Raw genomic sequence first — 13612 nt, 5'->3', positions numbered from 1 at the left:
TAAAATGTGACTATGAAATATTGGGCAAGTTTCTCAGTCTCTCTGGGGTTTCCCTTGTGGCTCAGCTGGTAAAGAATCCGCCTGCCATGCGGGAGACCTGGGTTTGATACCTGGGTTGGGAAGATCCCCTGGAGAAGGGAAAGGCTACCCACTCCAGTGTTCTGGCCTGGAGAATTCCATGGACTGTACAGTCCATAATGTTGCAGAGTCTGACACGACTGAGCGACTTTCACTTCAGTCTCTGAACTTCAGTTTCTTCATCTGTTAAGACGGGATTCACAACATACCTATACCTGTTACTTTAGGGTTCAGTACTTTCTAGGGAACCCCTGAGTAATCGTTTATTGATAGATATTAGTTGCAAGCCTCAAGCTGACAGGAAATTTTCAGATTTCGTAGAATTTGGCCACTGTGTGCTTAGCATGTTCTGTTTGTATCTCAGTTAATGCAACAGAACCTATTTTCTACATTGGGTATCCCTGGTCCTTTCTCCCCAACTTTCATAGAAAGGAGTACAGATAGAACTCAGCATTCCCTGAGTTCTATGGAGCAGGGACCGCACACTCATTGATACCCAGAGTGTTCTAAATTTATCGTATCCTGAGATTAAGTAAGTCTCCCCAAAATCAGGATTATCACCTTCAATCATAGTTGTTCTCAGGGATGCTCATCCCGCACATAGTCACACACGCAGTAATTGGAAAATCCCTGGGAAGGAATGAATGCCATGGATGGGTAAGTGACAGCTAGCAGATGTTTTTCTGAGTATCAACTGGTGTTTTAACCTTTTCATTCTGCTTTTTATAATAGACACACGCATTAACTAAAACGAGAAGCCTGACTCCAACTTAACTGAAGCATTTAAGGACATGGGTGATTACATGCCATTTTAATAACAGTGTCTACTAACGCAATAAAAGTCCAGTTGGTATTTTCACATCCTAGATACTTGCTTTCCCACAGAAGCATCCACTAACTTAATTATGACTTACAGCGAAAATTACAGTTGGCTGAAGGAAGAGCTTAAAATAGGGTTTCAGTCAACCTGAGAACTGAAGTCAAGGATTCTAATGATCGGCATATATTATATAAAATACATCTAAATATTCAATCCTGTAATTCTCTTCATTTTAAGGGGGATAAAAAAGAAACTATATATATGCCAAATAGGAGGCTTCAGTTATTTAACTAAACATAAGCTGACATAATAGATCCAGAGTTTACCCAGGTTATAACTTGTTAAATGCAGTTGGCATCCTAAACCAACTGAATGTCCATAAACCTAAAATACATGGAAATAAAAATGTAATACCAATAGAAATAAATAAAATAAAAATTTCATACTAATAGAAATAAATATTTAATACCGATAGAAACAAAAATTTAATACCAATAGAAAAAGAGAGTTTTGGAAACCTATCTTTTCAAGCAGAAGCAGGTGTAGAGAGAAATTGGTAACAAAGAGACCAAGTGTGAGAAGATGAAGTGATTTTGTCTTTAGTTAATACACCAGCAAAAGAAGTGATGAACATACAGCCCAAACTGGCATTGAAATCCTTTGGGATCCACTTTCACAATGGTTCTTTGAACACATTTTAAGGGAAAAAAATATTTCTGGCCTGGTGGTAGTTTAAGATCTTTTCTAATGAATTTATTCTAAGAATGTATCTTCAGGCCATTTTACCCCAGCAAGAGACATATTAAGAGTTCAAACAGCTTATCATTGGGAAGAATAACTACAATGTTAATAGCATTATGCCTGACCCTTTTTTAAGACTAAAATACTCCTAAGTTAAATGACTTAGGGTGGGAAGTATCCAGAACACTTCCTAAGTAGCAAAAAGGAAAACTAGGTATAATTATACACACCTCCCAAGATTAAATTTATCGCTTTTATTTCACTCACAGAAAATTTGATGACTCTTTTCAAATCCTTAGAAAGATGTAATTATGAAAACCCCATACATGTAAGGATAGATTTTTTTTCCCAAATAAGGGTAAACTCAGAAACTTTCTCATTTTTTTTTTCTTTTTTATTGAGTTGATGAAAACATTGTTTATAAAGGCAACACTGCCCTCTAGCGGACAGAGTGTTAGTAGCAGATTATTTTACTTTCGAGAGATTTAACTCAATGAAATAAAAGGTTAAGCCAGATGAAACATTGTTTTATAATATATGATACCTCATTATGAAAAAATAGTAGGAGTAATTCTAGGGGCAATGATTTTTGGGGACAAGTCTTGTATAACCTTTACAGACACACATTTCTAACCATCATTCCCATCTTCACACACCCCTTTCAAAACAAGTTGTTTCACCAGAATATAGAAAGGAAGGAGATAAGGTTCAAGTCATAGGTTTGATTATAACTGGATTTGTATTTGTCTGAAGTGGTAGAGGGTATATGGTTATTATGCACCTTCGGCTCCCGTTTTTCTTCATTCCCCCCCCCCCCCCCCGAAATTACATTTTTTTTCCGTTTATTTTTATTAGCTTTCTTCCTTTTAATAGTCTTTTCTAAGCAATGCATCGGTGCCTTTCTCCCTTCTGAATCCACTTCTCCCCAAAGTTGTCTTTGCTGCTGGGAGTGAGTTGTATCAATACATCCCAGGGAGGCTCCTTGCAGGAGCAACCCCTGTTCTGTAGTCACAAGTGGCGTCGCCTCTTCTTTCCTTTGTCAGGCTTTGTTGTCAGAGCTTCTAGAACAGCTCCTTTCTCCCTGGCAGTCTCAAGTTCCAGGGAACTGAGAAGTTACTCCTTGCCAACATCTATTGCATATTCAGTTCTCTGGGCAATACCTCCTAGAGACTGAGAGCTGTGATGAGACGGTGTGCGATAAGAGGTTTTACCCCTTCCAAACACTGAAGAGCAACCCATCTTGTAAATACCTGAAAAGGTAAAATACCACGATTCATTCCTCCATATCAAGAGAAGAAACTCTGCACAGAATGAGTGTGAAACAGGGCGATGGCATGAGCTCCAGCGCTAGGCTTGGTATGTTTTAGTTGTGGGTATTCAGTAAGTCCCCCTTGACTCATATGGGAAGGATTAAAAAAAAAAAAAAAAAGCCACTGCTTACTTACTTTCCAGGACTGTTGTGAGGAAGAAATGGTAAGGTGTTGCATGAGAAAGGGTTGTATAATGATAGCAAAGTGTAAGGGTTTATTCTCTCAAGTTAAAAGGGAAAACTCGGATAAACTTGTCATTTAAATATGCGGTCATTTTAATTGTCATTTAAATATGCAGTCAATTTGCCTTTCCCTTGATGGACAGGGAATCCTGGCGTGCTGCAGTCCACGGGGTCACAAAGAGTCGGATGTGACTGAGCGACTGAACTGAACTGAACTGAATTAAGCACGTGTAATAATTTGCCTTTGTGCTGCAAGTGGTTAGTCTTTGTTCCCGTTGTGAGTAGGGAAAATAAAGCTGGGAAAGCCAAAATCATCTTAATGGAGATCTATCTGAGATTGGGATTCCACCTCATTGTTTTCTTGGCTCATCACCTAATCACGCCTCACTGCCTGTTCTAATTTATCGCTCCCGTCTTGAAACACCTGATCTGTGACTTTGTTCTGTGTTGATTTCATGCCTTTTCACAGCTCTGCACAACGCTTCCCCCTCTGCTTGGACTTCCCTTCGTCTCGGTCTCCATCTGGCAAACACCTGTATCCCAGCCCTCATTACAGTGCTCTGTGATGCCCATTTACCTGGCGGACGCCTCAGTTTCAGATCCTGTGTCTCTTTCATCTTGACTTTCCAACTCAGACGCTCTTGCATAAATCGGGTGTCTCATAGACATTTGTAAATCGTCTTTGACTCCTGAGGAAAGCTGTAGCATTGGTTTACTCTGATGTTTTGACGGAGAAAAATGAAACATTTAAAGAATAACTCACCAATTCTTTTCCAGAACCTGAAGAAAGTTGATTCCCTTTTTGCACTAGGAAATTTCAGGTAGAAGTGTTACACATAAAGAAAAAGCTGATAGCACAGTGTAAGAACATCAAAATAATGAGCTCCTTTTACCAATGACTGATTCTTTCTTGAGCTTTGATGTCATGCTGTATAAAGTTGAAACATCTGATCAATTCCTCAGTGGATGGTTTGTATAAAGACGTATGTGGTTTTGTCGTCAGCCTTTATCTCAGAGTTAACAGGGCTACTATAAAGTTTTCATCTTATTTACAACCATTTCAAGGATTCTCCCTAAGAACCAGTTGTTTTTCTTTAAAAAAAAGTAGATCCTCTTCCAAAATAGGCCCCACACATAGCCGTGATAAAGAACAAGTAGGTAAACTGGATCAAGGGCAGGATGTAATATTTTCCCCACCCCACCCACCATCCAAACGCCTCTGTAAACAAACAAAAAGCCCACCCACACATAAAAAGGACATATTTCCTTATTCTCTAAAATATACCAAATGTATTTCTCTTCCTAAAGTCACTGTTTGAAAAAATCTCTTAACGGGATTTTATATGCTTATTTTAATATGTTTAGCATAGACCATTGGCATTTTCTCCCATAAAATATTTAAGCTTTGATCAAGACTCCTGGGGTGAGCATTGTTTATGCATTCTGTTCTCTTCAATGACTTTAAGTTGTTTTAAAAAGTGGAAATGTTAGTTTAAAATGTTAGGAGCAGTGTAAAAGTGAAAAAAAACTTGTCTCCACTGTGACTCATGACTTTTTTTTTTTCTTTTTAGAGCTTTTTTAAGCACATATTATATGCATATGTTGATTCGGAGCAAATATGTCCTGTATTTTATTACCTTAATAAAAAAAACACTGGCTGTATTACTTAGAGCAGGACCTAGTGAAATTTGGGACAGACATGTCTAAGACATAGATGGAAAACAGTCTAGTACCAAGTCTTCTGCCATTTTCTCCATTTCTGTTCATCTTTTAAAATGGCATTATCAGTAGTTCTTTATAATTGAAACTTTGAAACCAATTTTTAGAGAACGGTCCTAAAAGGCAGTTGATTAAAAAGGACACGTTGATTGCTAAAAGTCAATTTCTTTCTGCAGGGCTATGTTGTGTCCAATATAAGATCAAGAAATGGAGCAAGGGGCTTCCCTGGTGGTCCAGGGTTAGAAATATGCCTTGCAATGCAGAGGACACAGGTTTGATCCCTGGTCAGGGAACTAGGATCCCACATGCCAGGGATCTAAACCCAAGTGCCGCAACAGAAGATCCCACTTGCTGCAACTAAAATCCGACACAGCCAAAACTAAAGTAAAAATGAAAAAAAAGATATGGAGCAAATGGTGAACAGTTAGGCACTTACAGAATGTCTGTTATAAGTAGTTTTAGTACAAATGTGTGTCCATATTTTACCATCTGTGGAAATAAAAGATATACACACCACCCAATATTTCATAATGATCACTTTAATATGCTGGCATTTGGGATGTTTGTAAATATCACAGAAACAGACACAGGAGCCAGAATTCATGTTCAAAAACTTATGAATCATGTGTGTGGAGTCCGGATTTTCTGCTCTACAGCAAAGACACAATGGAGAACACGTTTTTTTTTCACAGATGTTGTGGAAATTAAGGATATCTGCATCGGTGCAGCACACTCCATAGGACATGGTGTGGAAATGTAACCAAAATAACTTCTTAAGGGGTTTACTATTTAATCAGCAAAGCAACCTCATGTCCTCATATTTTTATAGTCCCCCTCATGTGTGCACACATACGTAAGAGCTCGGTGAAGCTTGGCAGAATGAGTACTAATTTTCTATTTAAATGTGATCTTTCTATTTAGAATTTACCTCCTAAGTTGTGGGCTCCTCTTGTAGCTCAGCTGGTAGAAAAACCCCCTGCAATGGCGGGAGACCTGGGTTCGATCCCTGGGTTGGGAAGATCCCCTGGAGAAGGGGAAGGCTACCCACTCCAGTATTCCGGCCTGGAGAATTCCGTGGACTGTGTAGTCCATGGGGTTGCAAAGAGTCGGACACAACAGCGACCTTCACTTTTACCCTAAATTGCATATTTTATGCATTTCCCATTATTAGCTTCTCCCAGGAAATTCCACGTAATATTATCGATGGTGTATTCCTACCTCCCCCACCCATTTTCCCATCATTACTGGAAATTTGTCAAATTCCAGAGAGGCACTCTTCCTCAAAGACACTTGGAGAAGTGAATGACTCTCTCCTCCAACACATTCCTGACCTGCAGGCCTGTTCACAGCCCCCACAGGCAGCCCCCAACCAACTGGGGGGCTCTCTGAATCCCACCTCACCACTTCCTCGGGCTCCCCTACATTGAAGGCTGAGAGCTGTCAAGAATTGCTGCCTCCCTGCAGGGCATGCCTCAGTTTTCTGGACGTTTGAGTGACAATTGGCTAGAATTCCTTGGGCCACACTACCTTTGTAGGAGGTTTTCTACACCAGTAAAATCTGCCACTTTCCCTAGAAATTGATAGAGAAGAACTGAATTTATTTCATTATGACTGTTTTCATTGAGGTGTCCTTTTCCTGACTCTCCTTTCTAATTCCTATAAGGTTTCTCTTTTCTCCAGATCGTCCACTTTTTTTTTTTTTTTGAGGATTACATTTTTAAATTGTATTTGATTCATAATGTGCTAATTTTTGCTATAGAGCAAAGTGATTTATGTATACACACACACACACACACACACACACACACACACACACGCAGATGCAGGAGACATGGATTCGACCCCTAGGTCAGGAAGATCCCCTGGAGAAGGAAATGGCAACCCACTCCAGTATTCTTGCCTGGAAAATTCCATGGACAGAGGAGCTTGGTGGGCTATAGTCCCTGAGGTTGCAAAGAGTTGGGCATGACTGAGTGACTGATCATCCACGCAAGCTTGTACATATACATTCTTTTTTATATTCTTTTCCATTATCGTTTATCTTAGGGTATTAAAAGTTCTCTCTGACTCAATTTTCCATCTAGTCTCACTTTCAGTTGTAGATTGACTCCTTTGCCTTCAAATCTTTGCTACCTTCTCCCATCCTCACCCTGGCAGCTGAGAATGAATTAATGAGACATTGTCTCAATTTCCTTTCCCAGATGTTCCAGATGAACAACAGCTAATTACTGGAAGCCTTTGTGCACTAAGCGACAGCCGTATTTAGTGACACTTTTCTACATTCACATAAGTAGTCTATTGCCGTAGTGTCTATAAGAGAGCATGATTCATAATAACAGATACAGGCACTCAGTAACAGTTATAGGGTTGTTCAGGAGAATTGGGTTCAAATTCCAATCATACTGCCTATTTAGTGCCTGCCTTTGGGCCAGCTGGACTTCACTGGTGGCTATGACCTTGCCTGCAATGCAGGAGACCCAGCTTCGTTCCCTGAATCCCCTAGAGAAGGGAATGGCAACCCACTCCAGTATTCTTGCCTGGAGAATTCCATGGACAGAGGAGCCTGACGGGCTACAGTCCGTGGGGTCACAAAGAATCGGAGACTACAGAGCGACTAACAGACAACTCTGTGCCTCTCATTGATCATCTATAAAATGGGGAGAGTAAAATTAAAGGTAAAAAGACAGTGCCTGGCACATAATAAGCACTAGAAAATAATGGTTTCTCTTTCCCCATATTGAATAAATAATGACTGAACGACTGAACGAGGTGTCATCCCAACTTCCTTTGCTCTCTGATAGGCTCCTGAGAAGCTTCTTGGCTTCTAGACAGAGGGGATCAATTGGCTGATTCAATAGCTTGACTTTTCCAAGGCCACTGAGTTATTCTCTCCACCCTGTTTCTTCCTGTTTGCCCATAACCTCCCCATCACGTTGTCTACAATGTGATGCCACGACGCTGCTTGGCTCATTTACCTGAATCAGAGAATTCTTATTCTTGTTCTGGGTTAGTAAAGTCCCTGGGATTATCCTAGTTCCTACCAGTTCAGTTCAGTCGCTCAGTTGACTGTGTGGATCACAACAAACTCTGGAAAATTCTTCAAGAGATGGGAATACCAGACCACCTGACCTGCCTTCTGAGAAATCTGTATGCAGGTCAAGAAGCAACAGTTAGAACTGGACACGGAACAATGGACTGGTTCCAAATTGGGAAAGGAGTACATCAAGGCTGTATATTGTCACCCTGCTTATTTAACTTATATGCAGAGTACATCATGCGAAATGCTGGGCTGGATGAAGCACAAGCTGGAATCAAGATTTATGGGAGAAATATCAATAACCCAGTTCCTATAATCCTATATAATTCCCAAATTTATGTCCCAGAGACACAGAAAGTCCTCTCACCCAATGCGCTCCTATTCAGACCCTCAGAGTGACTAGCTTTCCCTCTAGGATTATTGTAGCTTTACTTGAAGAGATGAAAGGGCAAAGAAAAAGTCAAATACAAATGCTCTCGCTCAAACTTGAGTGGGTGGAGGAATGATGGGAAAAATCACAGAAAGCCTAGTCTGCAGAGCTATCAAGGGGGGAGAATCAGCTGAAATCAAACCAAGACTAGAACTAACCACAAGTCAAAATAGCATTACTCCAAAGAGTAACATAATGATATATATCAAATTTTGAAGCATATAATCACATAGCATGTCGCAAAGCTTTTAAGTAATTCAAATTTTGCAAGGATGAAGTCAGAAGGTGTAACAGCACCCATTCTTGAGATTGTGGTTTGCTTTATTAAGTGATAATCCCCTTTCCCTTCGTTGACGTGGGCTTGGCTGTCATTTAAAAATGGTGCTGTTCCTTTTGCACTCTGAATACGCTCACATAGTTGACAATAAAATTCTTCCATGAAGTGTTTTCCTAGAACATTTTTTTTTTCTTTTCTTTAAATAATTGGTTTTCCCTTGACAAAATAAAGTGTTATACTACATTACAGCCTCACTGTTAGGAATGAAGAAAGAGGGGAAAATGCAGGAAGACCCACGCACACCACAAAGATGGAGAGTATCCAGGTCCTAGAGGAATGGTGAGTGAGTTGCGCTATAATTGTGTCTTGTGTGTCTGTACTGTTTGCCTCTGCCCAGGGCTTAACCACCGTCTCTTGCTTCCCGGTACTTCTCAAAACAGTTTTGGGAAATGAATGCTCACTCCGTCTGGGAGATCTTGTTTTGCGATTGCAACTCCTTTTTATCACTCTTTCTGTTAGCTCTGTTCAACTATTGGCTAAAACATTGCTTGAGTTTATCCTTCTCTTTCCAAAAATAATGATTGCTACATGAATTAACCACCCCCCACCCCTGCAAATTGCCCTAATTCTTTAGTTCCCTTTTCTAAGAATTTTTTAAGTCATTCTCTTTATAGGTGTAGAGTCTAAAACAAAAATGATATATGAAATTACCTAAGTCAGAAAAGGCACCTGGCTGGTCCTTGGTCCCATTTCCATTGGAACAGACTCTAACCAAGTATTTTCTCCAAAGTGAGAGGTTGAAATGCAGCATCTACAGAATAGAATTAAAATGCAAGTAGATTATTTGTATAATGATAATTGCTTTCTTTTTCTGCTGCTCAGGAGAAGGTTTTAATGCTGACGCTTCATAGTGATTTTTCTGTCTTTTAAAATTTTTTTAAACAAATGAGGAAGTTCAGATATCTTGGAATAATAGCAAACCAATTTAAAATGTTTGGTCCAAAAAGTAAGGAAAAAAAAATATGACTACTTTTTTGACCAAATGTATTTTAGGTTGTAAAATTATTAAATATACCAATGCATAGGAAAGCAAAATCAGGATCAATTTAGTCATAAAATTCTCCTTTCTTCTCTCCTTTACTTCTTTGATGTATAGGCAAATGAGGTTCTGCAGGGAAATAGTTGCTAAAAAACCTGAATACAGATATCTAAAAAGTCCCTTGTGTCATTGTAAATGGTCTATGCTTTTTAATTGTCATTGCTGTTGTTCAGTCGCTCAGTGATGTCTGACTCTTTGCAAACCCCATGGACTGCAGCACGCCAGGCCTCCCTGTCCATCACCATCCCCCGGAGCTTGCTCTAACTCATGTCCATTGAGTCGGTGATACCATCCAGCCATCTCATCCTCTGTCGTCCCCTTCTTCTCCTGCCTTCATTCTTTCCCAGCATCAGGGTCTTGTCTAATGAGTCAGCTCTTCGCATCAGGTGGCCAAAGCATTGGAGCTTCAGCTTCAGCATCAGTCCTTCCAGTGACCATTCAGGACTGATTTCCTTTAGGACGGACTGGTTTGATCTCCTTGTTGTCCAAGGGACTCTCAAGAGTCTTCTCCAGCACCACAGTTCAAAAGCTGTGGTAACTCCATTCAGTGGTAACAATTCACTCATAATATTTACCAGAATAATTCTTAAAGTTTAGGTAAATATGTAAAAGGGCACACAATGTGTTCTTATTTTTGATTCAGTGAAAAGTGAAAATGCAGTGACCAGAGATGAAAAGAGAAACTGTATCTTATGGCCTGGAAACTAAAATCTACATCAGATGCAAACAAAAAGTTCAGTTTGCCTTTCAAAGTAATGTAATAGACTTGCAGTAGATTGTTACAGTTCAAAAATGTCCAAGCTTCATTAGGAATCTTTGATGACCATTCTAAAGGAAATCAGTCCTGAGTATTCATTGGAAAGACTGATGCTGAAGCTGAAGCTCCAATACTTGGGCCACCTGATGGGAAGAACTGACTCATTGGAAAAGACCCTGATGCTGGGAAGGATTGAAGGCAAGAGCAGAAGGGAATGACAGAGGATGAGATGGTTGGATGACATCACTGACTCGATGGACATGAGTTTGAGCAAGCTCTGGGAGTTGGTGATGGACAGGGAAGCCTGGCGTGCTGCAGTCCTTGGGGTCACAGTCAGTCACGACTGAGTGACTGAACTGAACTGAACTGAACTGATGATGACCATGTGCAAAGTGTGTATCACGCCTTGCTATTTGAATGCTTGGCTCCCAGACACATAGCGTATACCTACAAGAATTTTTGTCATGACGCAGAAATAACTAGCCCTGTCCTGGGAGATGTTTGCCAGGTCAGGCTGGACTGAGTCTACATGACCACTAGATGGCAGCATTTCTATCCACTTCTCATCCCTACACCCAAGCTGCTTTTGATAATGGCCCCCTTCTGTCTCTGCAGCCAAAACCCCACTTCAGATGAAGTCTTGTCCTGGTCTCAAAATTTTGACAAGATGATGAAGGCCCCGGCAGGAAGAAACCTCTTCAGGGAGTTCCTGCGAACGGAATACAGTGAAGAGAACCTACTTTTCTGGCTTGCCTGTGAAGACTTAAAGAAAGAGCAGAACAAAAAAGTAATTGAAGAGAAGGCCAGGATGATATACGACGATTACATTTCTATACTCTCACCAAAAGAGGTAAAAATCTGGAAAGGATTGATGTGGGCTTCTTAAGACAAAGGATGAACCTAAAAGGACCTCTGTCCAAATTGAGTAATGCATTGGGTGTGGAGAGGCTAGAAGATTTATCTGGGTAGATAATCTAGATTCCATTCTAAGAATCTACCTGAGCAAGTGTTTCAAGGTTAGGTTTCCCCACTTTGCTTTGATTGTTTATCTCTGGCTGACTCCTGTGATAGTCTACTTGTTTTTCAGAACTAACCTTAGGAAGCCTGGTAAATACAATTGGCCAAGAGTTCAACTAAAATGGAAAAGAGCTTACATTGGGGCAATGTGTCTCAAAGTGTGGTCCTCAGATCACCTGTCTGAGAATCTCCTAGAGCATTTGTTTGAAAAGCAAGTTCTCGAGGCTGACCCAGAACTTCTGAACCTGAATTTTGGAAAATAGAGCCCAGAAATCTGTACCTTTAATCAGTTTCCTACTGGTTTGAAAACCTCTGGTTTGGGGAGGGAGGGGAATGTTGATGCTTCAAAAAAGCACGTTGGTGTTGATGCTTGTATGAGATGCTTATATTAGAATTTTTATAGAACTGAAACACGACCCTTTATGACCCACTGGGCTTCCCTGGTGGCCCAGCAGTAAAGAGTCCTCCTGAAATTCAGGAGACACAGGAAACGCAGGGTCGGTTGCTGGGTCAGGAAGATCCCCTGGAGGAGGAAATGGCAACCCACTCCAGTATTCTTGCCTGGGAAATCCCATGGGCAGAGTAGCCTGGCGGGCTACAGCCCACGGGGTTGAAAAGAGTCGGACACGACTGAGTGACTGATGCTCTTCTTGGGGGAGAGATGTGTAATGGCAATCATTTACCTTCTTCTAGTTTTCCTGTTACTGTTAAGTGCAAGCTCTTCTTCCCATTGCCAGAATGTTCCCAATAAATAAGGAATATTTCAAGCAACCAGTTTAATACCTTTCCCTTAACTTAAAAAATCAACTTGCTCCTGAGAAAGGGTCCAGCTCCCAGAGTTACAAGCACTTGGAGGGGGAGTGGCTCATAGTTGCCCAGCCTCTGAAGTGCTGAGTAAGTGAGTTCCACCAGGGCTTTTAAGAATGCGAATTTAGAGTTTCCTGGAATGCCTTCTCTTCTGCGCGTCACCCTCTTCTTGTCTTTTCTGTCTCTCTTAATCCACGGTGATTTCACCTGTCCATGTAAACGTTCTGACCTGGTACTTTCTGCCCCCAGACTCTATCCTTCACTCCCCTCTCCTGCACATAGACATTTATTACGTTCCCTGGAAACAGGCCACGTGCATCTGCCTGCTACCACACTTGACGTGGCCCCAACCTGTCTCACACTCCTTACCTTGGAATCTGTAAGATGAGTTCATGTCTACTCTGGGCTTCCCTCATAGCTCAGCTGGTAAAGAATCTGCCTGCAATGCAGGAGACCCTGGTTCAGTCCCTGGGTTGGGAAGATCCCCTGGAGAAGGGAAAGGTTACCCACTGCAGTATTCTGGCCTGGAGAATTCCATGGACTGTATAGTCCATGGGGTCGCAGAGTCGGACATGACTGAGCAACCTTCACTTTTACTATGTCTACTCTATTGACTCAGTATTTGGAATGCTATATAAGCCATTTCACTTTCCATCAAGTGTACCTAAGTAATTTTTTTTTTAAATGTATCAGTCATTCTATAAGTGCCGTCGGTATTCCAGAGTACCCTAGTATTGTCTCTGCAAAATGAGAAATCTTAGATTGGACACCCAAAAGGTTGTCTTATTTTTTTTTTTATTTCCTGCATTAACATAAAAAAAGGTATTCATAGAAACAAGGTGGAGATAATCTTTTCTATAGCCTCAATACATGTATTACTTTGTATTTCTAACACCATTAAAATTCTGCATCCTAAAAAATACATTCTCCAGGTTTCTGGTCTATTTAGAACCTCAGCATCTCATCAGTTCTACTTGAGTTTTACTAGCATATTAATTTCAACTTCAGAAATCCCTGACTATACAGTAGTGAAAACACCAAATTAACACTCAGGTGGAGAGGATTCTAGTCCTGACACAGCTCCAACTTCATTGCGTGGCCTGGGATAAATTAATTCACTTTTATCTGGGCCTCTGTATTCAGCTGATTTGTTTACAAAAATGAAAGTATAAAAGGACACAGAGGATCGTGAACCAAGTCCAGAATGACAGCTGATAAGGCCCTTATGGTACCACTGCATTCTCCCAGCAAATGACATGGTCAGTTACTCATCACTGAGCGTCCCTGGTGCCTCAGGTGGTAATGAATCTGCCTGCAATTCAGGAGACCCAGGTTCGA

At 40.8% G+C, this 13612-nt stretch overlaps 1 protein-coding gene across 4 annotated transcripts in view; it reads left to right on the top strand.

Annotated features, from left to right (window-relative positions):
* Positions 1 to 13612, top strand: part of RGS17 (regulator of G protein signaling 17) — a 105288-nt gene that overhangs the window by 79466 nt on the left and 12210 nt on the right. For 3 of the 4 annotated variants that reach the window (XM_061130557.1, XM_061130554.1, XM_061130558.1), the window contains exons 3-4: positions 8844 to 8933; positions 11066 to 11300. In XM_061130557.1, coding sequence (XP_060986540.1) covers positions 8844 to 8933; positions 11066 to 11300 — 325 coding nt within the window. The remainder of the gene's footprint in view (positions 1 to 8843; positions 8934 to 11065; positions 11301 to 13612) is intronic. The other variant, XM_061130555.1, reaches the window with a different exon arrangement.

The sequence above is a fragment of the Dama dama genome, chromosome 26 (genome assembly GCF_033118175.1).
Source record: "Dama dama isolate Ldn47 chromosome 26, ASM3311817v1, whole genome shotgun sequence".
NCBI lineage: Eukaryota > Metazoa > Chordata > Mammalia > Artiodactyla > Cervidae > Dama > Dama dama.
The sequence above is the reverse complement of the archived record's forward strand: the minus strand, read 5'-3'. Positions and strand labels throughout refer to the sequence as shown.